We start from the raw sequence: 27,559 nt of genomic DNA on the forward strand, positions 1-27,559 counted from the left end.
ATTGCTGAATTACTAGGTTTAGGTGAAACTACGTGCTTAATTTTTGCATGCTTTTGTCATTGACTACTTTACCAGACATGGTTCCTTTATGTAAACAATCAAATATTTAATCAGTTTTGAGTAGATTAGAGAAATTAAGTATGCAAGTAGGAAGTTTTGCACTAACAACAATGAGTAATTGTGTTGGAGCATTTGTTATTGTCAGACGCAATGCACTTTGGAGGAAATTGCACTTTTGATGCAACTTAATAGATTGCAGCTATACATACTACTCCAAGGAATGCCATGTTTGGCTGTTCTAGTAAGGACATGCATTGTTTGAACTGCAATTTTTTTTAACCAAAGCTTTTAATAATTTGATACCCGTTGTTGCTTGTGGACACAATACATAACCAAATGTAGTTGTAGCTACAAATGCTAAAAGTGCCAAGTTTAAAGTAAATTTATTATCAAGTACATACAACAACATGTAGCCCTGATATTCATTTTTTGCAGGCATATTAAGTAAACCCAATAATGACTGTGCCAACTGGGCAAAGAGCCAGTGTGTAAAAGACAATAAACTGCAAATGCAAAGAATGAAGAAGTAACAATATTAAATAAATAAACAATAAATATTGAACATGAGATTGAAATAAGTCCTTGAAAGCGAGTTGATAGGTTTTGGGAATATTTCAACAGTGGGCAAGTGAAGTTATCCCCATTAATTCAAGAGCCTGATGGTTGAGGGGTAGTAACTGTTTCTGAACCTGGTGGTCTGAGTCCTGAGGCTCCTACCACCTTCCTGATGGCAGCAGTGAGAAGAGAGTACGGCCAGGTTAGTGGGTGTCCCTGATAACGGATGTTGCTCTCTTACAAGAATGCTATGTGTAGATATGCTCAATGGTGGCAAGAGCTTTACCCGTGATAGACTGGGCGGTGTTCACTACTTTTTGTAAGATTTTTCTGTTAAAGGTGTTTCTGTACCAGGCTGTGATGCATCCAATAAATGTACTATCCTCCACACTTCCATAGAGCTTATATCAAGGTGGCATGTCGAATCCTCAGGAAGTTCAGGTGCTGCCATGCTTTCTTCATAATTCCTGGGCCCAGGACAGGTCCTCTGGAATGATAACATTGAGGATTTTAAAGTTGCGGACCCTCTTCGCCACTGATTTTTCCAATGAGAACTGACTCATGGACCTCCTGGTTTCCTAATGAAGTCAAAAATCAGTTCCTTCATCTTATTGAGTGAGATGTTGTTGTGGCACCAGTCAGCGAGATTTTCAATCTCCTATGCTAATTCATCACCACCTTTGATTTGGCCTATGACAGTGGTGTCATCCATGCACTTGAATATGGTATTGGAGTTCTGCTTAGTGTAGAGCCTGGGGTTAAGCACATGGCCTTCTGGTGCACCTGTGCTATTGGAGATTGTGAAGATGATGATGTGGCCAATCCAAGCTGATAGGGATTTGCAAGTGAGGTGGTATTGAGGTCAACCTCTTGAAGCTTGTTGTTTAGTCTTGAGAGGTTGATGGTTTTGAACGCCAAGCTGTAGTCAATAAAGAGCATCCTGATGTATGTGTGTTTGCTGTCCAGATGCTCCAGGGTTGAGTGAAGAGCCAGTGAAATGCCATTTGCTGTTGTGGAGATGGGCAAATTCTTTTTGTGGGTTCACCCTCCCCCACACAAAAGATATTCATACATTGGCTTCACTGAAAGCACAGGATCATTGGGGGCTGGGGGAGTTTGTGATGGTTCCTCTGTCCTTCAAAACAAGCAAGTTAAGTCTTGCACAGCCTTTCTCAACCTTTTTGCCCTGGAGGAACCTGTAAAATAATTTTCAGGTCTCGGGGAGCTCCAATGTGTTTAAAAAAAAGTGTGTGTGTGTGTATATATATTTTATCAACAGCTCACAGTATGTTAGTGTGATCAGTAAGTTCCAAAAACAATTGTCAATGCTCTTGAGCAGAGAATGAATTTTTAGCCAACCTTTCTTGGGATGGGGGTGGAAACAGGTAGTCAAGCTTAGCTTACCTAGAAAATTTTCCCTTTCATAAATTTTAGAGAACTTTAGCAAACATAATAATTTTCTGTTAAGTAACTGGCTTAAGCCAAAATGGGATTTAATTTTTCTGAAGGTAGGCTTGGTAGATTTGCTTTGAATAAAGATTGTAAATTGATATAATTAACACTATTTACAACATGAAGATTTTATTGACATTGGCTTATGTTTTTTTTTGGGACAAAGTTATATAAATAAGAATATAACAAGATACATTTTTATTCAAGACCTTGGGAGGGGAAAACATTTACTAATTTACATGATCAGGCTCAAATATAGGCCTAGCTTATAAAACCTGTGCTTTTTTCTTTGCTGCATAAGTTCTCAATTCTGGGTCGAACTTGAGATGAGCTCTCACAGATTTCACCTTCAACTGAAATGAGACTATTTCTGTCCTTGCTCTTATGCTTGTTAAACAAGAAAAAGCTTGCTCACACATGAAGTTTAAAACTGCAGCATTGCTTTCCTATGAATGGCAGGATATTCTCACAGAAATCCACGACTTGTCCATGGGTAGGTCAGTAAATCTCATCTTGAGTGCACGCTCAGACTGCAGCTCAAAGTTTTCTCTCTTCTCTCAAAGGGAAGGTCTCAGGCTGAGCAGAAAATTTGGAGACGGGGTCCCCCATCCATTCATACACTTGTGTTGAAAGAGGAAAAATGCTATTCAATTTTGTACTGTATTTCTTCCAGCTGGTTTTCAATAAGATACAAGACTTTTTGATATCCTCCTTCACTCTCAACCCAAGCAGCAGTGGAAACATTTCAGGATTTCCTACAACGTGATTTCCCCCCCTCCCCCAAAGATTCAGTTTCTTTTAAATCCAAGAATCTTGTCACTTGAAGTCAAAACATTTTCTCCAGGGCCTTGCAGAGACTTGTTCAACTGGTTCATATGATGAAAGGGGAAGTTATGGGAGGTAATTTGGGAGGGTTAGACAAGTTGGCCCAAGTTGGGAGAGTCCATTTAACGTTCGGAAAACACACTGAATGCTCCTCATCAGCCTACCATCCTCCCCTCTGTGCAGTACAGCGCTTATCAATCATCAATGTCCTCCCCATCTCGTGTCAAAAACTGAGAATGGACTCGCCAAAAAAACACGGTCTTACTGTGCACTGCCATGCTGAGTTGAGAGTCCTCTAATGAGTTTGCTAATGGGGCTGTTCAGTTACTGCCCACCACTGCAAGCAGTAGCATTTCGAGTAGTGTGAAGGTATATCACAACCTTTTGCAGAACCCAATTTAAGAAACCCTGGTCTAGCAGTACTCGCTACATTTTGTTATTACATTTTTACTATTCAGTAGTTCAGATCAGTTGCTACAGATGAGCATCTCTATGTGTGTATGAAATTAACACAGTAAGCAAAAATGGAAGTTCAAATATTGCAGAAAACCAAAGATATTTAAAATAGCATTTGGATATTAGTTTCTGTATAACAAGCTTGGGCAACTTTCTACTTTGTAGCATTAGTTGGATGCTTAAGGTAACAGTAGTTCTTGACTGCATCTTTATTCTTCTAGATACTTTATAAAAACACAGCTTCAAGTAGTCATGTTGGTTATAAATTGCGTTCAACTCGTCTCTGGATTTTATTTCCTGGAGCTACAGATAATTTGCATAGATCTATTATAAGCTGGAAAAATTCCTTTTGGATGAGCATTTAATAGATCAGTGGGTTGAAATTTGTGTACAGCATTAATTCCTGTTGCTGCATTAAATATACAAGGTCATTTTCCTGATGGTCTGCCGGTTTTCATGGAGTTGATTTAGTAAAATATACCAAGAATTAAGAAATACCCCAATGTTTATCCTGACACTCTATTGGAATGTATTAAAACTACCAGGTAATTAAAATTTGGGTTTAATATTTTTTATTGAATAAACTGCCTTATTCTTTCTAACCAAATGACCTTAAGCAACATCAAAATTGACTTTCTCCATTTGTGCATCTAAATTGAAGTGATCAAGTAGACTTCAAGTTTTCCATCTTATTTAATGACACTGGAATTAATAAGAAGCTTACAATCAAATAAGACTGCAAATTACAAACTTGGGTCCCAATGATCCCATTAGAATACTGTTCAATACTGTGTGCAAAATATTAATGCCTACTATTCACCTTTGTAATAGTTTGAAGTGCTGCACAGTCAATGGCGTAGTGCTCTTTGAAACCCCAGGTTCTATATAGTCATCCTTTTTAAATATTAAAAAGTCAAGCACAACTTGTTCTAAAATGCATATCATGGTTTTTATTATCTTTAAAGCATGATAATATTATTAGACAGAGCCAAAGTAGTTAAGTATCTGGTTTAATGTAAATAGTGTTTGATATCTGTATCCCTGGCCAAGTACACAAAACCAAAAGATAGATCTCTTGTCTCTGCTATGGTGCACTCTGGCAAATATTTGTTGAAGCTGGTGATGCTAGTTGACAAGCTTCGGTGCAAACTAGTTAGGTTGCAAGGAATTGGATATCCCACTGTAAACATCAACTGAAAAAGGCACAAACATGAAACATGCTTTGCATACCATTCCTGTAAACATCCCATCCTGCCCAAAAGTAAATGTACAAACAGCTGTCTTGTGCAAATACTATGGGAAAAGGAAGCAAAATTCACTCAACACTGCAGCATGGAGGCACAATAAGATTAAAATCATCAGTAACTGCATCAGATACCTTCAATTCAGTGACAAAAGTACACCACTGACATAAAGTTTCAAGCATAATACTAAGAGCTAGTGTTAGTTGATAGGCAATAACCTGAAGGCATCTTAAGAGATGGCAAGGTACGACTGCTACTAGCTTCATATTACAGTCCCACCCACAAACTAGTACCGGTAGCATCTGTAGAGTTTCAAGTTTTCTCTACAATCTCTGTAGGATAGCAGCAATGGTAAAGTGCACTAACTTAATGAAAACATCCACTGTTAAAATGGGTCACTGCATTTGTACACTAAGAAAATGTGGAGTAAGAGGTGCAAGTTAAACAAGCAGAAATATTATGCAGCACACAATGGTGGAAGAACTCAGCCAGTCAGGCAGCATTGATGGAAATGAATGAACAGTCACTGTTTCAAACCGATACCCTTCTTCAGGACTGGAAAAAGAGGGGGCATAGCACCTGAATAAAAAGTGGATGGAGGGAAAGACTGATCGCTGTATGATAGGTAAAGCCAGGTGGGTGAGAAAAGTAAAGGATAGGAGAGGAAGGTGGACCAGAGGAGAAAGGAAAGGAGGAGCATCTAGGGAAAGTGAGAAGAGGTAAGGGGACAGTGGGGGATAGAAGAGGGAATGAAATTTCTTTTAAAGCGCAAGAAGAAATTGATTTTCATGCCATTGGCTTACTACCCTGACAGAATACAAGGTGTTGTTCTTCCACCGAGGGTGGCCTCATCGTGGCTCAAGAGGAGGCAATGGACTGACAATTCAGAATGGGAATTAAAATGTTCGGCCACCAGTAAGATCCACTTTTGACAGATGGAGCAGAGATGCTCGATAAGCGGTACCCTAATTGATAATGGGCCTCACCAACAAAGAGGCTGCATCAGGAGCAGCAGACATAATTGATGACCGCAGAATTGCAGGTGAAATGTTGTCTCACCTGGAAGCACTGTTTGAGGCCCTGAATGGAAGTGAAGGAGGTGGTGAATGGATAGTTCTAGCACTTTAACCACTTGCAGGGTTAAGTACTGAGAGGAATATTAGTAGGGAAGGACAAATGGACAGGGAATCATGGAGGGAGTGATAGCTGCAGAAAGTGGATGGGAGTTGGGGAGGTAAAAGACATGTTTGGTGGTAGGATCCCATTGAATATGGTGGAAGTTGTGGAGAATAATGTGTTGTATGTGGACGCTTTTGGGGTGGAGGCAAGGACAAGAAGAACTCCTTTGCTGTTAAGGGGGTGGAAAGATGTGGTGAGAAATGTTATGTAGTACTTAAATATGATCAAACTTGAAGTACCAATTTTCAGTACAAATGTAATCAGTCTAGAATTTACCAGGTGGTTCATCACCAATAATATCAGATATTGGCTGATTTATGTTCAACCAAATTCTGTATAGTTGAAGCAGCATATTTCAGTAGTGAACTAATTACTCACAATTCAGCCCCAAGGCCTTTAACTACTGTTTTTCTTGAATGCAAACATTCTAGTCTAAGAACAAGTAGAAATGCTGAAGCTCTGCATATATCATAGCACATTAATGATACTGCAAGTTATCTCATAAGGCAGCTTAAATGCAGCTCGTGCTAGTTTTAATAGCTATTGCTCAAATCATTTATAATTTTCAGATTGGGTGTTTTCATACTAATAACCTTTATTGTTGACAAACAAAGAGCATATACAAGGAACAGCTTGCTTGTACAGTGGCATGCAAAAGTTTGGGTACCCCGGTCAAAATTTGTTACTGTGAACAGTTAAGTGAGTAGAAGATGAACTGATCTCCAAAAGTCAAAGTTAAAGATGAAACTTTCTTTTCAACATTTTACGCAAGATTAGTGTATTATTTTTGCTTTGTACAATTTTAGAGTGGGGAGCAAAAAGGAACGCCAGGCAAAAGTTTGGGCGCCCCGCGAGTTTTGAGCTCTCGGATAACTTTTACCTTAATTAGCTTGTTAGGGCTATGGCTTGTTCAGTCATCGTTAGGAAACAAAGGCCAGGTGATGTAAAGTTCAAAGCTTTATAAATACCCTGTCTCTTCAAACCTTGTCCCAGCAATCAGAGCCATGGGCTTCTCGAGCAGCTGCCTAGCGCTCTGAAAATTAAAATAAATGATGCCCACAAAGCAGGAGAAGGCTACAAGAAGATAGCAAAGTGTTTTCAGATAGCCGTTTCCTCAGTTCCTAATGTAAGTAAGAAATGGCAGTTAACAGGAACAGTGGAGGTCAAGTTGAGGTCTGGAAGACCAAGAAAACTTTCTGAGAGAACTGCTCGTAGGATTGCTAGAAAGGCAAATCAAAACCCCTGTTTGACTGCAAAAGACCTTCAGGAAGATTTAGCAGACACTGGAGTGGTTGTGCACTGTTCTACTGTGTAGCGACACTTGCACAAATATGACCTTCATGGAAGAGGCATCAGAAGAAAACCTTTCCTGTGTCCTCACCACAACATACAGTGTTAGAAGTTTGCAAAGGAACATCTAAACAAGCCTGATGCATTTTGGAAACAAGTCCTGTGGACTGATGAAGTTAAAATAGAACTTTTTGGCCGCAATGAGCAAAGGTATGTTTAGAGAATAAAGGGTGCAGAATTTCATGAAAAGAACATCTCTCTAACTGTTAAGCACAAGGGTGGATCGATCATGCTTTGGGCTTGTGTTGCAGCTAGTGGCATGGGGAACATCTCACTGGTAGAGGGAAGAATGAATTCAATTAAATACCAGCAAATTCTGGAAGCAAACATCACACCGTCTGTTTTTTTTTAAAAAGCTGAAGATGAAAAGAGGATGGCTTCTGCAACAGGATAATGATCCTAACACACCTCAAAATCCACAATGGACTACCTTAAGAGGCACAAGCTGAAGGTTTTGCCATGGCCCTCACAGTTCCCTGACCTAAACATCGAAAATCTGTGGATAGACCTCAAAAGAACAGTGCATGCAGGGCAGTCCAAGAATCTCACAGAACTAGAAGCCTTTTGCAAGGAAGAATGGGTGAAAATCTCCCAAGCAAGAATTGAAAGACACTCAGCTGGCTACAGAAAGTGTTTACAAGCTGTGATACTTGCCAAAGGGCAGTGTTACTAAGTACTGAACATGCAGGGTGCCCAAACTTTTGCTTTGGGCCCTTTTCCTTTTTTGTCATTTTGAAACCGTAAAAGAGGGAAATAAAAGTAATCTTGCTTAAAATATTAAAGAATTGTCATCTTTATGCCTTTTGGAAATCAGGTCATCTTTTACTCGTTTACCTATTCACGTTAACAGAAGTTTTGACCAGGGTGCCCAAACTTTTGCATACCACTGTATAAGGCCTTCACAAGTGCTGCAAAATACTTCACTGAAGTGTTTGGTTTGATTTGATTTGATCACTGCGAGACTGGCCAAAAACTTTGGAGTCCAAATAAACCCAAAGCAAAAGGGAGAGAAATTTACTGGACTTGGTTCACACAGCTGTTGTTCCAACAGTTTAAAGAGAACTACACAGACTGGACCGGTTTGGAGGAACATATTTGTTTATAAAGATGAAACAAGTAAAGAGAGACAGCCAGTGCAGGGGCCTTGGAAGTATTTTCAAATCCAAGAACTATTTTAGGTTAAAACTTAAGCAATTTGCAGACCATGGGAGTAGACTACATTTCTGCAGCTAAGGCCCTTAAAATTTCAGCTCTTTAAACCAAATCAGCTTCAAAATTTAATACAAGTATACCCAGATTGGATAGTTTATTCTCAATTTCCAAGGATGGCATGGTAGTGTAGCAGTTAACCCAATGCTTTACAAGGCCAGCAATCATCAATTGGGGTTTGATTCCTGCCTCTGTGCATAAGCATGTTCTCCTCATGAATGCATGGGTTTCCTCTGGGTGCTCTGATTTCCCTTCCAACAGGTGAATGACCGACTGATTAGTAGGTTAACTGGTCATTCTATATTGTCCTGTGATTAGGCTATGTTAATTAGGTGGGTTGCTGGATGGTGTAGTTTGTTGAGCCGGAAGGCTTTATTCTGCACTGTACCTGCAAATAAAAATTAAAAATGATACCAGGTTACAAAGAGATTAAAGATTAGTAATGTCACATGTACATCAAAGCAGTGAAATGTGTTACTTCGCATCAGTGACCAGTCAAAATCTGGCCCGTATCATCATGCTTCCAGCACCAACATAGGATGACCACAATTTACTAGGCCTAACCTATGCACCTTGGAATGCAAGAAGCCCATGTGGTCACAAGGTACAAACTCCTTGCAGACAACAGTAGGAATTGAACCCCAAACAGTGACCAGTGACATTAAAGCATTGCGTTAACTGCTATACTACGAAATTCAAAAGAAGCTATCTAACAAGACCTATTAAATTTTGAAGCTGGGTTGATGCAATGTAACTGTACAGTTTGATTTTTACAGACAATCTTCAAGTTGCCGATGATTTTAAAAAAAAACAACAACCTTCACTGAGTGCAGGAGGGGTCATGATCAATAAGCAGCATTCTACAATTCCAAAAAGCGTCAGGGCATATATTTCAGTTCTGCATTCACCAGATATTGCAACCCAATTTCTACAGCAATTAGGATTCAGTGTTTATTAAACAGTTTTCAGCACTCTGAAATCTGTAGCTGAAAATAAAAGCACTAGAGTCGCAAGCTTGAGACGAGTTTTCAGATGCTACAATGTGGAGTAGTGGAAAAAGCTACACTGGAGAAACTCGACAGGTCAGGCAGCATCTGTGGAAGAGTTGAGTTGAGGCCCTTCATTTTCTAGACAAAGTAGTGAGGAAATAGTCAATATAAAACGTGGTGGAATAAAAGCTGGCAATAAGTGGATTCGGATGAGGAGGGGGTTGATCAGTGAGCTATTCCTTTTTTTTGCTCCCTTAAAATGCATTAACACTGCTTTATTGATAATGAGCTTCAAATCAACATGCGTGCAGCCAGTTAACGAAGGAACACAAAATAGGAGCAAGGCACTCAGTCCTTTAAGCTGTCCCTGCTGTTAAATATCATGGCCAATCTTCTACAACTTTAAGAATTTTTAATTTTTGTTCCAAATATCCCAGTGATTTAGCTTCCACAACTTTCTACAGTAGAGTATTCTAGAGATTCACTCTCGGACGCACCACCACATTTAAACAATTTCTTCCCACTCCCTTCCTTGAGGAATTCTACAAGTGGAAGAGTGAACATTTACCCTGCTGTGCCTCCTCAGTATCTTGCATTTCAATATGAATAATCTCAATTTAATGTAGAATATCCTTCATTTTTTCCATTTTGGCTATCATGCCTTCAGATTTAAAGTGAATAGCTTCACTCCTCATTACTGATGTTGGAGAGGGTTCAGAGAAGATTCAAGAGATTGATTCCAGGAACGAAAGGGTTATTGTATGAGGAATGTCTGGCAGATCTTGGGCTGTATTCCCTGAAGTTAAGGAGAGTAAGGGGTGATCTCATAAAATCATTCAGAATGTTAAAATGCCTGAACAGATTAGATATGGCAAAGTTGTTTCCCATGGTGGGGGACTCTAGCACAAAAAAGCATGACTTCAGGATTGAAGGACATCCTTTTAGAACTGAGATGGGGAGAAATTACTTTAGTCAGACGGTGGTAAATCTGTGGAATTTGTTGCCACGAGTGGCTGTGGAGGCCAAGTCATTGGGTTTATTTAAGGCAGAGATAGGTTCTTGATTAGCCAGGGCATTAAAGGGTATAGGTGAAAACGGGAGTGGGGATGACTGGAGGAATTGGATCAGCCCATGGTTGAATGGCAGAGTAGACTCGATGGGCCAAATGGCTTACTTCTGCTCCTATATCTTATGGTCTTATTACACTCCTTTGCCCATTCAATATTCTGTTAGTCCTAATATCCTCATCACCAAATGCACTTTAATTTTTTTTTGAGTCACTCATTAATGCAATGATGATTACTAGTTCAAACTTGAGACTGCTATTGGTGAATTCAAGAACTAAAAGTTTAGAACCAAACAATGGTAAACTATTAGGGTAACCTGGGTTAGTGTGCCGGCTTTAGGTGAGATTGGCAGTGGGAAGCAGGCCTGCAGAAGGCAGGATGTAGTTTAAAAGTAGCCTCTTGAGAAAGAGTAGCTGGAGATTTGGCTTGGAGAAAAAAGGGAGGTGAGCTGAGGAACAAGAAAAACGGTGCCTATTTGGGGAATGTGAGCAGTTTGAAGGATGGGAGAAGGGTGAAGTGTGAATGTCCATGGTCAGACATGTAGACAGAATCTACTAAAGACTGTAAGAGATAACAGAATGGACAAAATGGCTTATCAAGTTTGCTCCATTTGAATATTGATTTGTTTCTCCCTCAACCCTGCTGTTCTGCCTTCTCCCCATAATCTTTCACGTCCTTACTAGACAAGAATTTATCAACCTCTCTCTGCTTTAAAAATACCCAATGGCTTATCCTCCACAATCATCTGTGGCAATGAATTCTACAGATTCATTATCCTCCAGTTAAAGAAATTCCTGTTTAAAAGATGCTCTTTGGTTCTGGACTCCCATTAATAGAGACACCATCTCCACATCTAGGCCTGTCAATATTCAGTAGATTTCAATGCTATTTTCCCCCTCCCCATTCTTCAGAAGTCCCAACAAGTACAGGCCTAAAATCATCAAACACTGCTCATACATCAGGATCATTTTTGTAAACTTCCAATGCCAGTGCATCCAACTTTGGATAATGAGGACTCATAACTGCTCACAGTACTCCAAAAATGTGGTCTGATCAAAGCCTTAAAGCCTCAGCATTACATCCTCTTTATAATTCAACAGCAAAGCCTGATCTTCAGTTAGGTACTGCAATATTGGTCTAACAATTTTCTGTCAAGTTCTACTCTGTTCGAAGAACTTGCACTTTTCACACCTAGAAACAGGCTATGCTCAGACTGACGAGAGAGTGTCTGCAACTTAAACTTTAGTTCTGGAGTTTGAGTTTGGACATATTGATGCTTGAAGTGGGTGGGGGAAGAGGGATGGTGGAAAGTTTATCTAGATAGTAAATGGTACTTCTCAAAATGAAACACTGCAGTGACCTGTTGAACAAGTGACAAGGGATGTAATGGAAAATGGTATTGTTTGATGCTAGTTAAAGATCAGCTTGAGTGCTGGTAGTATGCTTGCCTAATTACTTTCCTAGGCTGGTGAGAACATTTCCAAGGGTGCTAGAATAACACTCTCAAATTGAGAGGTAACAAGTTAACTCTACTGTTAACAGAATGAGAGAAAAAGTAGAACCAGAGACCAGTCAGCTTGTCATTTGGCATCCTCAAACACCAACTAATTTGGAGTTGAAGCATACCTTTATAAGTTCACATCAACTGTGCAATCCCAACTTTTGCTACCTTACTTATCAGTGTTTTTTTTTGAACAAGCTTTTGGGAAAGGACACTAGGGAAATGGCATTGAACAGAGCTCATATGAATTTGTTAAAAGATCTTTTATTTCAAAGCTGGTGGTTGAAGATGTAGCCTGCCAGTAAATGAATTGTTCTGTATTTGGGTTTCTGGAAGCTCTAGTTTTTCCCATACACAAATAAGATTGTAATTTGCAGCTAAGGAATTACTGTCAAGTTTAAAGCAGAGAAAATGTGCAAAGGTTATTTTTGGATCAAAGCCCTGTGTAGTTGTCTTAACATCGGCTTTTAGCATGCAAACCAAGATCGTAATCAACAGGCATCAGTGCAGACTACTGAATTTCAAGATCTTGATGACCAAATTCCAGTTAAAGTACCAAAATGGAACTTGGTTCTTTGTTAGAGCTTTGGATTTGGTGTAGCTAATCCTCATCTGTATGCTTCGCTAATGTAGGCTCTACGGGTCAGTTTGGATCCAATTTAAGTGCTCAACTGAAAAAATGAACATTGTTTCAACTGCATACTTCTATACAACTGCAAATGTACACAAAGACATGTATTTGCATTGTTTCAAACCATCTAAACAATTGGATATGAGCTCGAATTGGTCTAAAATTGCAGATGTATGTACACTACCAATCAAGTCTACACAGATTTCCATTTGACACTGCATATTCTACTTGCCATCTGACCTCTTTTAATCCTAAAAATTTCTTTATCATTGGTGCCAGGATTTCTCTCCAAATAAAAAGAATTTCAGTCTCACCCAAGTTGCAAGATGGATATCTATTTTCACTAAAATCCTAAGTCATCACTAGGATCCAAGACAGAATTACAAAAATAATTTTACTACTAGCCTCAACAGTACTCTATTGATAGACCTTCAGTCCCTGAGGCATGCACTCTTATTAATATCATGAAGGAGGAGGTGCAAGAGCTTAAAGACCCACACAGTTGATTCTGGAACACATTTACCAGATTTTAGAATGGTTTATGAACATTGGAAGGCCTGTTGAAAGTGGATAACTTCTACAAATGTACTGTGGTGAGCATTCTGACAGACTGCATCACTGTCTGGTATGGGGAGGAGAGGCTACTGTGCAAGATTGAAAGAAGCTTCAGAAAGTTGTAAAACTAGGGTATTCTTTAGTAGCTAAGATACCTTCAAAGAGTGGTGCCTCAGAAAGGCGACATCCATTATTATGGACCTCTGTTACCCAGGACATGCCCTCTTCTCATTGCTGCGATCAGGAAGGCTGAAGGCACATTCAGTGATTTTGGGAACAGCTTCTTCTCCTCTGTCATCTGATTTCCAAATGGATATTGAACCCATAAACACTCCCTCACTTCATTATTTCTATTTTTGCACTACTATTTAACTATTTAATATGTGTGTATATTTAAATTCTACATTTATCATGTATTGCTTGGTACAGTTGCTGCTAAATTAACACATTTCGTGATACAAGCTGATTCTGATTTAGAGAGAGTATTGGTAGTATAAGGCACAGCTTCGGAGCAGATGAAGATTCCTTTAGAACAGAAATGTGGAATTTCTTTAGCCAGAGGATGGTGAATCTGGGATTCATTGCTGCAAACAGCTATAGAATCTTTGGGTTTATTTAAAGTGGAGTTTGATAAATTCTTGATTAGTAAGAGTGTCCCAAGGGTTGTTGGGAGAAAGCAGGAGAATGAGGTTGAGAGAATTAAATCAGCCAGGATCAAATGGTGGGGCAAACTTGATAGCCAAACAGCCATTCCTGCTTATCTTGTAGTTGGTAGATCAGCCAACATTGTTTAGAATACTGGAAGAGAATGTTGGAATTTGATTCTGAAGAATGGATCTGTCTTGATGCCTGTTTGAGAGGGTTCCATAACTTAATATTAAGTGATGGACCTATTCATTGCTATCTTTCCTGCACGTGGTATTGATCATCAGCCACTGTGAATATAAAAGTTGTTGTTCAACTAATTGTGGCATGACATCTGTATTGTGCTTCATTTCATGTGCTTGATATTTCCTTGATCTTTAATATTTGCTGATTGGTTGCTTACCTAGAGTTAGCGATATTGCACATAATCTTTTAAAATTCATAAACATTCATATAATCCAATTGTTTCAATTTCTGCAGCACTTTAATTTGACCTGCTTACTATTGGTATGGCTGAGTAGTTTCAAATGGCATATAGCATTTTGGTGGGCCACATTGCTTCACTAGAAACAGTTTTAAACCATCCTGCAAGTTTTTTGGGGGGAAAAAAAAGCTACTAGCTTTTGTAATGGTGATCTGAATTGCTTTTGGTTTGCAACTTGAGTGAATCTTGTCCATGCTGTTGGAAGAAAATTCCCAATGAGGATATACTTAGAGAATTTTCATGCTTTTGGAAGTAGCCTTTTATATAAGCGGAGACTGTTTCCTAGTATTAAGAAAAGTAGTCTCATCAAAACATACAACCTTCTTTTAAACTTAAAAGGTTTTACATAAAAGATGTGGGAAGGCTTGTTTTCCCTGGCTAAGTAGTAAAAGACATCAGCATTCTTTCTGAAAAAAGGTAGATAGGTAGAGTTTCTTCAGAGAGTGGGGACCTTTGCAGTTCTCTACCCCAGAAGGCTTTGGTGCTTCAACTTTTGTAGTGATCCAAAATCAATTGTTCTTTGGATGTTAAAGGGATAAATGGTGAGAAGAGACAAGTAGAAGGCAGCCTTTATCTTGTTGAATGGCAGAGCTTGAATGAATACTTTCAGTCCTTATTTTGTGTAGTTAATGATATCTTGCCAATATTACTACCTTTCTAAAGAATTTAATTTCAGACTGCATGGATTTGTTAGCTTTAATATATTCTCTCTTTTTTCCAGATACAGCAATATTTTCAATATAATAAAAGTGGAGACTTGAAAGTGACCTACAGCTATGCAGACTATTAAATGTGTTGTAGTTGGTGATGGTGCTGTTGGTAAAACATGTCTCTTAATCTCTTACACAACAAACAAATTTCCATCAGAATATGTTCCTACGGTAAGTATAATTAAATTGTAACTGATACGGTGTTAATCATCAAAATTTAATGCACAACAATTGGAGTCATAAATGACAACTGCTTGCACACCCAATATCAGTAGCAGGTGTGGCCTTGTAATAGGTAAACATCCCACTTGTCTCTTGTGTGGTATTTGCACTGCAGTTTTGTCTTATGGCATGCTAGGTTGGGAATTCGTCTAATAGATCATTTAAAATATTTTTGTTTGAAGGAGAGTTGATCTTCAAGACTGGTATTTCTGTGAATGTTTTATAGCTGCTGGAGTCTAGATGCTAGGTTTCCCTCTAATTGTCTAAATCATGCAAGCAAACTTAGCTGTTTAGTATTGTTTCATCTTAACAGATAACTAAAATTGGCACAAATGTTTATTAATGGATCAAATGTAACTTTTGTGTGTTAATTAATATCTGTAAGGGTTATGGCTGAGACTTAATTAAACATGCCTAGTTTGTATCACAGGGCAAAATAGCCATTTAGATAAATGTTGATCTTGAATAAATTGTACTGTAGTAGTTTATCCTGTTCATCTCTACCCTCTCCCTTCACCTTTTTAGAGGATGATATTTCAAGTACCATATCCCTAGGTATATTGTAGTATTTGGCAGTCATTGCCTTCAATTGTCTCAGCAATTTTTTTTTATTTGAATGTGAAAGCATTACATTGTCCTAAGGCAGTTAGTGCTCCGAGTACTAGTAAGGTACATTTTTACAGCTGAAGGCAATTGCTTATTTAAATTTGCAGTCCTATTACTTTCTACTGCTTTCCCCAATAAGATGGGAGCAAAGTAGTTGGTCTCGGCCAGGTGAGCAGGAACAACTGCTTTTTGTTCCTTTACATGAGAATGTGAGATAACCTTTTAAATGAAAATACTAAAGATTGTTTCATAGATTTATAAAACTGGTAGTGCTGTTGAAACTGGTGTTTGTGAATCAAGAGCAAGTCATTAGGACCTAAGGTGAGCTGGCATGCTGATTTTATTAAATTGTGATTACTTTAAAGGAGTCAATCATTCTAGTAATCTTGGCATTGGGATTGTGACTACATAGAATAATGACTTGGCAATTTTACCCTGCCTGAATATGTAGTAAGAGATTTCAGCATAAGTTTTGCTTTGTCCTCCATTTGGGAGGTACAACATGAATTGATTACTATTACAGAGCATTGCTCTTTGAAAGCAGATAATTCTATCTTGTACAATTTGATATAAATTTGACTTGTGTAAATTTTATTTATGGAGGAGTTGAAAAACAGGTAAATTGTGAACCTTGAACTGTTTTGCAGGTATTTGATAACTATGCTGTGACGGTTATGATTGGAGGTGAACCATATACCTTAGGACTGTTTGACACTGCAGGTAAGTAAGGTGGCCTCCTTTTCTTTTTTAAAGAATGGGGTCAAATTGTGTAGTGTTTCTTTAATTTTGATGTCCTTTGCAAAAAATAGTTTTGCATCCTTGGTTCATAAGAATGAAATGTGAAATCGCTTAACTTTAGCTAAGGCACTCCATTGGTTTCAGTTGACCTTGGATGTTGTGTCCTAGCTGTCTACATGACATGCTAGCCAGGGCATTATGATATGGAGAGCAAGCTGTTGCACATGTTGCAGGCTTCTCTCCACAGAGCTGATGAATCCAATGGAATGGCAGAAACCAGCACAGTTTGGCACCAGTGGCATCACAGGAATTGTCAGTCAATGTTGAACTCAACGTAGGATTGCCTTGGGGACTCCAGCTCTAGATATTTCCTCTGGGCTTACTCCACAAAGCTTCCCCATGAGTGGGTATAGCTGCAAGGCAGTGGAAATTTGAAATCAGTTTTCTTTCTCCTAGATGAGCAGCCAACCGCAGGTGACGAGCCCCAATGCCAGAAGCGACTAGTTTTAAAGTTAAAGTTGTTCCCCATCAAAGAATTACAAATGTTGTTGCCAAAAGTTACTCGGGCATATCTATGCTTTTGAAGAAAGAAGCTTGTAATATTTTCAAGTAGTAAATAGACCATGTTTGATAATGAACAAACTATTGCTACCATTTATAGTAATGGGTGATCTGCATTCCAGTATCTCCATGGTATTGAACTGTCAGTTCCCCTGGAACCAGGAAGATTGGTGAAAATCATTTAATTTTGTTGAGCGGCTAGACTGCAGTTAAATGATATTTGCACAGACACTGGGATTTGCTAACTTGGTTGAATGCAATGTCTGGGCATTTTCTCAGGTTTTGACTGGCAATCTAAATTTGTCTCCAGGTCAGGAAGATTATGACCGATTACGACCACTGAGTTATCCACAGACCGATGTTTTCCTCGTGTGCTTTTCTGTTGTGTCACCATCATCATTTGAAAACGTTAAAGAAAAGGTTTGTATACTTCACTCTTGATTTAAGTTTTACTTGGTGCAGTTCCATGCTGAAACTCAGATTTTCAGAAACTTGTCCTGTGTAGTTGCAAGAAATTAATTGGTCTTCTGCATTAATTATCAAAATGTACTCTAATATGCATCTGTCACAATAATAGACAAATATAATCTTCCTAAATTTGTAATACAAATAATTGCAATTTTCATGTTTTTATTGAACACGTTTAATCATTCACAGTCCAGATCAGAAAAAGTATGTGATCCCTTGTATTTAATAATTGGTAGAACCCTCTTTAGCATCAATAACCAGCACCAAATGTTTCCTGGAGCTGCTGATCAGACTTCACGATGATGAGGTATTTTAGACCATTCCTCTACAAGTGTTTCAGTTCATCAATATGTCTGGGATCCCCTGCATGAGCAGCCACCTTCAGCTCATGCCAAAGCATCTCAAATGGGTTAAGGTCTGGACTCTGACTGGGTCATTGCAAAATATGAATTTTCTGTTTAAATCATTCTTTTGTTTCACTTGTGATTTGGACCATTGTCTTGTTGCATCATGCAATTTCTACTAAGCACCAGGTACCTTGCTACCCTGACACTCTCCTGTAAAATGTCGATACAATTTTGTTGATTTCATTGTTCCCTCAATGATTGCAAGCTGTACCGGTCCTGAGGCAGCAAAGCAGCCCCAAACCATGCTGCTCCTTCCACCATGCTTCACAGTTGAGATGAGATTTTGGTGTTGCTGTGCAGTGTCTTTTTGCCTCCAAACATTGTGGTTTGCATTTCTGCCACAAAGTTCAATTTTTGTTTCGCCTGTCCACACAACATTCTCAGATGTGAAATATCCAGATGGTCTTTTGCAACATTAAGACATGCAGCAACGTTGTGTTTGTTTTTTCTTAAGAGCAGTGGTTTCCTCGGTGCCCTTCCATGAACACTATTCTTGTTCAGTGTTTTTATAGTGGACTCAAGAATAGGGACTTTAGCAAGTTCTAGAGATTTCTGCATGTCTTTTGCTGTTAACCTTGGGTTCCTTTTCACCTCCTTCAGCATTGCATGTTGTGCTCTTGGTGTCTTTAGAAATGCTTTTGTAGGTTTTCCAGCTTCAGGCGTCTCTACAATTCTTCTAAGGTCCTCTGAAAGTTATTTTGATCGAGGAATGGCGCACATAAGTGGATCTATCTTGAAGAGCAGGCTCTGTCAGTGACCTGACTTTGTGTGTCTTTTTTTTTAATATAGGGCAGGGCACAACCCATACCTCCAAACTTATTTCATTGATTGAAACGCCTTACTCCAAATAGCTTTTGTAAAAGGCATTACTCCAGAGGTTCACTTTTTTGGATCTAGACTGTGATTGTTTAAATGGTGTACTTGGTATTGATGAGAAGTACAATTGTTTTAGTTTAGGCATACTATATTGGTGATTTAGATGAAGATCAGACCACATTTTATGAGTAATTAATGCAGAAAACCAGGCAATTGCAAAGGGATCACTAACTACTACTTGCAGTTCTGTTCTTGGCAAATCTGCATAACATCTAAACTTTAATCTTGTCATAATCTCCAGAACAGTGATATCTGCAACTTGGAGTGCCATGTCCTTTTGGGACTTCAATTGAATTTCAACTGTGGTACATGAACCTTTAAAGTACTAATAGTCTTGCAGACATGGAAAGTCTGGACATTTCATAACATTGAATGCTACTACTAGATTGTAGTTGGTCCTTTGTATGGGTGTGACGTGGTCTTGCAAAATGTGGGTGAATGGTGTGCTCTGGATTACTGGTACATGGATAGTTTTTTTTCATGAATTGTTAGATCTTGGGTTTGTACACGAGGTGATTACAGTTAACTAATTCTAAAATGTGTACTCTGCCTTTATCAAAATGAACTCTGCTAATAGGTGTGTTATCTGAGTCATGCTGAAAATTGTTCACTTTTCCCCTGATTGTCAATATAGTGGGTACCTGAGATAACTCATCATTGTCCAAAGACTCCATTCTTGCTGGTTGGGACTCAAATTGATCTAAGGGATGATTCCTCGACCATTGAAAAACTCGCAAAGAACAAACAGAAGCCCATCATCCTGGATAATGCTGAAAAGTTGGCCAAGGACCTGAAAGCAGTGAAATATGTGGAGTGTTCTGCCTTGACACAAGTAAGTCTTCCAAATTGTCCCTCTGCTCTATAATTGCTTAATCAATAAAACCTCCCAAAAGAAGCATGATTTTAATGTACCTTTTGGGTAAAATGCCCACATCTGTATCTTTGTATAACAGATATTACAAGGCTCAACATAAGCAAACTATGTGCTATAAAGTCTTCAAAGCATCCTAGTTTTCAATTAGCAGTTATTTGCTTGCTGTTATACCCTGCTAGCACTTACCCTTGCTTTGCACTATTGCATTACTAATGAATTAAGCCTAGTTGCTCTATACACTTTATTTTCTTCCCTCTCTTCCTTCTCCTCCGCCGCCCCCCCCCCCCCCCCCCCCAAACTTGATGTCTATCTTTTGGTAGAAGTTGTATGAACACACCATAAGCTGGACAGGCAGATACTTTTGGGTGTTGAACTTTTGTCAGTGCTCAGTGGCTGTCATCTAAAATTACAAACATTAAAGTTGAGTATTTCAATTGTCGATATCACCTGAATAGTTTAATATCTAAAAGGTTGTGGAATACAAAATAAGATACCTGACCTAGACTTCAGTGAAATATCTGAACAATTGGCAATTGAATTTGGCCAGATTAGCCGTCTGAATTAACAAGTTTTCATTTTAAAATACGATATCCAAATTTCATTTTGGTGGTTGTAAAACTTGTGTCTTGAGCTCAGAAAAGGGGGGGAGGGGTCTGGGTACAATCAGGTATTTTTTCCCCAGTTAGACTTTTCAGAATGAGATTTGGATGAAGTCTTTGTTCTTTTCCATCCTGTAGTGCCAAACCATTCCTTCTGGACCTTGGAACAATTCCACAACTGGCCTGTTTTTTGGATCTCTACTTTGAAATGTTTTTCTAGGCAAGAAATAATTGATAAATGAGCATGACAGTTTCAGAGTGGGAGGAAGCAGGGAAAATGATGCACATCTTGGCTTTTATTTGAGGTGGTAGGGAAAGGCATTAAAGTTCAGCTGCAGAAAGTGACCCTTTGAAATGTTGGAGAATTCTTCAGCCTGTTGGTTCTCTATTGTTTAACTTTTATGCCTTGACATGGTTGCTAACTTAAAGATTTATTTTTGGAGTATGCATGGGGTTAATGCAGCTTTCCTGGCCCTGGTAAACTGTTGCAAAGAGAATAGATGCTGATTTTTCTCGTGGATGTGGAGACTGCATCAGTTGATAAGTTTGAAGAGTTGGTTAAGTTTTAAGCATTCAATTGTACTAGCAACCTGAGGCAGTTGAGTGAGTAAATGTAGCATTAAGTATTCAAACCAGGACTTGTATTGTTCACTGGCAAGTGTTGCCATGTCCTCTACAATCATTTTTTTCACTCTTCCCTTCTTTTCTGTATTTCAGTGTGGGAGAATCTGGACCTGATTCATGTTTATGCTTTGTAGACTTCTGGAAAAGAACCTCTAACTAGTTTAGCAGATACAGTTTTTGTCAATTTTGGTACATCTGGAACAAAGAAAAGTTTGAGTCTACATTGTAGAATCACCTTAGTTAGAAGATCCTTTTTAAATATGATACATTGGCTAGAGTAGTAAATCTAAATTTCAAAATTCCCAAATGAAATGCTATGTAATTATTGAACTTAATTTTTTGAACAAGTACCAAAGGCAGGTTCAAACTTCCAGCAACTAGACAGCCATGTTTCTGATAGCATCCTGTCAGCATGTACACACAATTCTTTTTAAAAAAAAATTGAGCTTTCTGATGTTGGCCTTCAGTACTAAGCTTTGCAAATCAGTGGGTGGGCAAACAGGGTTGATGGGTAGATTAGATTTAAAATTATTAATAAAACATTTTGGGAATATGAAGTATTCCCAAAATAATCCAAAACTACAAATGAACATAAGTCAATAGGATGCAAAACTTTAATGTCTTGCCCTTATACCTGAGTCACATTTCAATGCTAAGTTAGTTGGGATCCATGTAGGAAGTTACTTTCTGTAAGACTCTTCAGCAGTCATCTTTGTCCATTGAGGTGCATTGCCATTGTTGGCATCAGTCCTGATCTGCTTGTTTGTTCAGTTGTGCATGTTGGATATTTTAATCCCAGGTTAAATGGATGTTGTTAAAACTGTCTTTCTAACCCAAATCTCTCCTCTAACTTCATGCTATTTTTCCACTCCCACCCTTCTCTTTTCTCCCCATACCTTGTCTTGTAGAGAGGTCTGAAGAATGTTTTTGATGAGGCTATCCTAGCTGCTCTCGAGCCACCGGAAACTCAAAGGAAGCGGAAATGCTGTATATTTTAAGTGTCCCTGTTTTTCTGTATCCAGTTCAATAGAGATGCTGTTCAAATGAATCCTTTTAAATGGTTTCCTTTTCTCCATATGGATAAGTAAAAGTTGCTGGATGCCATTTTTGGACCTTTCCAAAGTTTTTAACTCTGTAATTGTGATGTACATCTAGGTATTGTACAGTTGCACCTTTTTGTGGGTGTTAATTTGGTTGAAATAAAATTGACTCAAATGTGTTTTGGTTCACCATAATGGAGAGCTGTGTAAATGGAGCTGATGGCATTCTGTGTGGGTCCTTGTCTTTACTTGCTTTATCCTTTGCAAATATGGCAAAGTAACAAAGGGGCACTTTCTGTGTAACTGTCACTGACAAAATTATTTCAACTGAATAGTGCCACTTAATGGTGACTTTGCAGTATTGCCCCCGCCTCTGCTATAACTTCCGTGCCAGCGTTGTAATGTCAGATCTTTAGTCCCATGGCAGTAGTTAAAGAATTCAATCCATTAGTAACTTCAAATGCCACCTTTCTCTCTTCCCCTCCCCTCCCACTTTTGTTTCAACTGCATAGTTTTCTCCTCTGCACCACCTTTTGCATTGTCAGTATTTCATTGCAAAATATTCTGAATTATAAATTTCAATGCTGCAGATCTGATTTGCTCAATTTGTGAAGTTGGCAAAATAACTAGAGGCAGATCTTTGAGTAATATTGCAACAGGAGTGCAGTGGTGTGCTTAAATAGTAAAACCTAGCTGCTACTAAATTAGGGTAAATGAGCTCTCTTTAGCTGCTGTATAAATTGAATCAACATAGTACTGATGTCTTTAACGTTAGGTGCTCTATATCTACTTATTCCTACATTGTCAAAAATTGTGAATGTTGTCTGTTCTAGATACTACAAGGAATCCAAACCACTGTCAATACCAGCTTTTAGATCTATATTCATGAAAACTGACAGTTGCAAACCATTTTAGCTGTAGATCCTTTTGGCTAGGATCAAGGATGTTAGTGGTAGTTGTATTGTGTAGTAAGTTTTATAGAGTTGTGTACAATAAAATCAGCATGTTAGTGCCAACATCCCAGATGCAAGTTTTAAAATTGTATTACTGTTTCATATGTGCAAGGGAAATGCATGTCTAACTCTAGTGCTGCCATTTGGGAAGTTAATGATGGCGAAGACCCTTCTGGCTTAGTTGATTAAGCAATTTCTTGCCAAAAGTGATTCCATAAACTTCCAGGACTGTTCATAATTGTTTCTTAGTAATTGTGGATGAGGCCTTTTTCCCCTAAAGCTTTTGCTGTACTTTTGGAGGTGCTACTGTTCCAGTCTTCTAAAGAGAATAGAAGAGCAGTCAGGGTTACTGTATTATTAGTAAAGGGAATGAGGAAAGGGTTCCTTCAGTCCCAGTTCACCTGTTTTGATTTATACACACTTGAATCTTTAAATTTTGCTATTAAAGGAACATAAATATATTAACAAATGTCATCAGGATAAACGTTTTTATAATTCAGTTTGAACTGCATCTTGGTATTTGTATCAACAAGATTTGCCCAGCTGTTTGTTTGGTTCTTGTATTTGTTTTGAATCTGTAACCATAAGACCCCACCTTTCTCTCCCACTTTTCAGAAAGGACTAAAGAATGTATTTGACGAAGCAATATTGGCAGCCCTGGAGCCACCAGAACCTAAGAAGAAACGGCGTCCCTGTTCACTGTTATGAGCAGTGTCTGCAGGCTGACATTGAAGCATTTGTTTTTTTAAAAAAAAAATTAAATCATCCTGCAATAACACCCTGCACACAACCAGGAGGGCGATGATGGGAGGAATAGAATAGCCAATGGTAAATTTGTCCCCCCTTCTAATGTAACATTTAAGTAGACATAATGAATTTCCTGTTCAATTTATTTTCCACTGGATATTTGTCCATAACTAGATTTTAATCTGCTGTTAAAATTCTTTGCCACAGGCACAAAACTTGCACAGTATTGCTTCTGTTTAATGAACTAATGGCTTTTTGTAAGATATTGCCACACTCCCAAATGCTACATCCATCAACCTAGCATCTCTGGTTCACATTGTATCACAATCTAAATTTAGTCTTGTCACGTGGCTTTAAGAATTGCAATTGGATCCCTTAATGGGGACTGTTTTTGGCTAAATTCTGATATTTGCCACTTGCAATAAGTTCTGTTACTGTTTTCCATTAGTAATCTAATTTTTAAAAGGCCTAAACTACATCAATGACACTTCAAGGAAGGGTATGAAAATGTAACAGATGCTGATGTTGGCACACGAAATTCTGAGCACCAGCTGGGTATTGGATCTGAAGGTGATGTTGGTCAATGATTGGGCTGTTAAGATGCTCATTATGGGTTTCAAGATGCTGATGATGGTTTATTGCACTTGGGAGTGATGTAGGAGATACTTATACACGTGCAGACTGGATTCCTGTGGGGAATGCTAAGGATCTCGTAGAGTTCAGTGTTAAAATCTGACCAAAATTTTGATTTACCATTTTTGAATTGTGTTTCATTATCCTGGTAACTTTGGTTTATAATGAGCTTTTATTTCATGTTGAGTTCTTTGTATATGCTTTTTCAAAATATTAAACTTGTACCTTTAATTGTCTTTCTTTATTGATGAATTGAGATTGATTGCCAGTTTGGTTTTTCTCACCCTTTCCTAAAACCAATCCTGTATCAGATTTGAAATTTAATGATATCGGCTTTTTCCCTGTATCTGCTGCGGCACTGGCTATGTGTAAATGAAATTACCAGCAAGATTTCTTACAGATCATCTTGCTTTCCTTACGTTTTTTTGTGTGAAATCTTAATGATCTTAATCCAGACATCAATCCCTAAATCTGAATAAATTGTACATTCTGTTCATTTTCGGGTAGCTCACAACTTGTACTGTATTTAACAATGCTACCGAAAGTGGCTCAAAGTTACTTGCTATTATTAAAAGAATATACTGAATGAAATTTGGGCAACAATAAAATGTTATGCAAAACTCCAGTAATTACTGTAATTAGCCCACTTGGTAAAATCTATTTAAGTAGTGATTGCACACAGCAGTTTGTAACTTCAGGAAAATTTGGATATGTTCATTTAGGACATCATGTGCATTGGTCTCTTCTATTGTAGCAATAATCATGCAATCTTCAAAGCAAAACCAGTGTGCCATGATGTGTGTATTTCTAGGATGGACTGCCTGGAGGAAAAAAGGTTGCATTTTAAAGCAGGTAAATATTCTGAATTGGTGAACTGGGGTTGCAAGAGACCCAAGAATAATGGTCAGCAAGCTGCAAGATGTGTAAACTGCATATGGAAAGTTGGAAGGCCTTTAACATTTCCAAGTTGCCTTGTGATGTATTTATTTATAAACTGTCCATTTATTAGCACAATATTCCATATAATGGTGTGCAAGTGGCAACTTTAAACAGATGGGAGTCAGTCACCACTTTTTATCCCTTTGCATTTGTTTTACAATATCAATTGATAATGACATTGTATGTATCTTCATTAGATTGATAAATTGTGGTGCATTCACTTGGATTTTAGTGTGGTGGTTGTGCTTGCATACTACACTTCGATCATGGACTCTCGCAGTTGTCAGGACCACAATGTGTCATTTGAATCTGTAACACTTACAAAATAGAAAAATATTGAAAGGCATGGTAATTTCACTCAAGCCTAACCTGACAGTTTCTGTAACTCTTGAGTAGCTCTAGTGAAATAGTTTGGAAATTCTAGCTTTAAGGTATCTGTACGAAACAAAGTTGTCATGAAGCATAGTGATTAATTCTAGTCTTAAAATGTAGCATGTAAGTATGTATTTTTCCTACTCAACATTAAAATGGTACATTTTAATTTTCTTCTGTCTTATTACTATGTTTTTGGTATTTTGCATCCATTCATTCAGATTTAATCAGACTCTTCGGTAGGTGTGTGGAGGATATTGCCTTCACTTCTTCTGCTGAGAATGTATAAATGAATAAAGTTGCCCGTATTATTAGAGTGCTGTTGAAGATGCTTCAGTGTCAACCGAGTGCATCCATTTGTTTTTCTAGCCTCACATTTTCTCCTCCCTTCCATGTCAAAATGATAGCTCAAGAAAAAAAATTCTTTGGAACTGCTGGCTTGGTTGAGCCAGAATCTTTGAAGAGTCGGTCTTTGAAAAATGTCCGGGTTGAGACCAGTTATCTGGATTTGTCTATTTAATATCTACTCCCCATTCTATAATATGACGGGTGGTAGGGGAAATGCAGTCATGGTCAATGTTAATGAATATCTGGATGGCTGGTGTCTACAGCATCTCGGATGTAATGGTAGTGGACATTTAACAGAATGAAGCTGCTGAGGTTCGTGACCAGAATAATCAATTATGCATTTCCCTCAATAGATGTAACCTGACTGGAGTTCTTCCAGCACTACTTGTTGCTGCAGATTAGTTTCAACAGTCTGTCTGCAATTTTTCCAATGTTGGGTATATGGTAGTTTTTCTGTACTGGTAGATCTATAATGTAGCTATATTACTTGTACTAATTAGACTAGAGATGCAGTATGTCTTCGGCACTGACTAGAATGTTGTCTACTCCCATAGACTTAAACCTCGACTCTCTTGATGTTGTGGAGTTAATTGATTTGGCTGTGGACTAGAAATTTGGGGCAAAGCAGTTGGATCATTGTAACACGCACAACATGCTGGAGGAACTCTGCAGGTCAGGCAGCATCCGTGGAAATGAAGTCAGTGTTTTGGGCTGACCTGCTGAGTTCCTCCAGCATGTTGTGCGTGTTGCTTTGACCCCAGCATCTGCAGAGTATTTTGTGTTTGAGATGGATCATTATGTTATCCAGGCTGAACATGATTGTGAAGATTTAATCTATAGCATTTATTTGCTGGGACCCGCCATCATTCTCAATGGGGAAAGTTCATGGAACTGGTTCCTTTTAAAATGTTCTCCACTACTATTTGCATCCTAGATGCTAAAACTGCAGCCACCTCAATGTTCATTAGCCCTTGCAATGACTGAGTTCAAATATTTTTCTTGAGCCATATTTACATGGTGAGTAGATGTCAAATTGATGAATCCAATTACATTAGGAGCCCAAAATTAGACCAGAACACTGGTATTTTGGCAAGCAGGGCACCATTTACTATAGAATCTGCATTTGAGGTAGCTACATTTATCTCAACGTTTTCTACCTTTTTAAAGAAAAATAATCTCCATTATTTGCTTTGGCCTTGTTTAAATCCTCAACCAGCTGTTGGCTCTTTCTGGGTTGATCCTTCCTCCCCACCCCATAGTACACAGCAGCAGAGTTAGGATTGAATCAGTGTTTGAAGCTAAGGCAGCAGTTCTACTTGGTTCTTCAATAAATATTTCTAAATCTTGTTTCTAGTCCTTGGGAACTGGAACAGTAGAGTCCACTAGTGAAATAAAGAGTACCATTTAATTACTTTTCTCCAGTTTATCGGTGGATAAATATGAAGTTCTATTTCCTCTCCCATAGTATTTTGTATTATTGCAAACAACAAGACTTCAGGATTTCCTCCAGTGAATCATATGCAGTATTGTGCCTAAGTGACATGTAGATATTGATAGATTTAACAGGAGGGTCTTCCCCCTTCCTTTCCAGTCCTGAGGAAGGATCGTGGTCCAGAACATCAACTGTTTTTTCATTTCCA

At 38.4% G+C, this 27,559-nt stretch overlaps 1 protein-coding gene across 3 annotated transcripts in view; it reads left to right on the forward strand.

Moving 5' to 3' along the window:
- cdc42 (cell division cycle 42) overlaps positions 1 to 24,496 on the forward strand; it is a 30,846-nt gene extending 6,350 nt beyond the window's left edge. For 2 of the 3 annotated variants that reach the window (XM_059951800.1, XM_059951799.1), the window contains exons 2-6: positions 14,924 to 15,083; positions 16,388 to 16,460; positions 17,350 to 17,459; positions 19,425 to 19,622; positions 23,496 to 24,496. In XM_059951800.1, coding sequence (XP_059807783.1) covers positions 14,979 to 15,083; positions 16,388 to 16,460; positions 17,350 to 17,459; positions 19,425 to 19,622; positions 23,496 to 23,588 — 579 coding nt within the window. In that variant the 5' untranslated portion in view covers positions 14,924 to 14,978 and the 3' untranslated portion in view covers positions 23,589 to 24,496. Of the gene's footprint in view, positions 1 to 14,923; positions 15,084 to 16,387; positions 16,461 to 17,349; positions 17,460 to 19,424; positions 19,623 to 21,795; positions 22,143 to 23,495 lie in introns of those variants that run through there. The other variant, XM_059951801.1, reaches the window with a different exon arrangement.
- The last annotated feature ends 3,063 nt before the right edge of the window (positions 24,497 to 27,559 follow it).

Source organism: Hypanus sabinus, chromosome 27 (genome assembly GCF_030144855.1).
Source record: "Hypanus sabinus isolate sHypSab1 chromosome 27, sHypSab1.hap1, whole genome shotgun sequence".
NCBI lineage: Eukaryota > Metazoa > Chordata > Chondrichthyes > Myliobatiformes > Dasyatidae > Hypanus > Hypanus sabinus.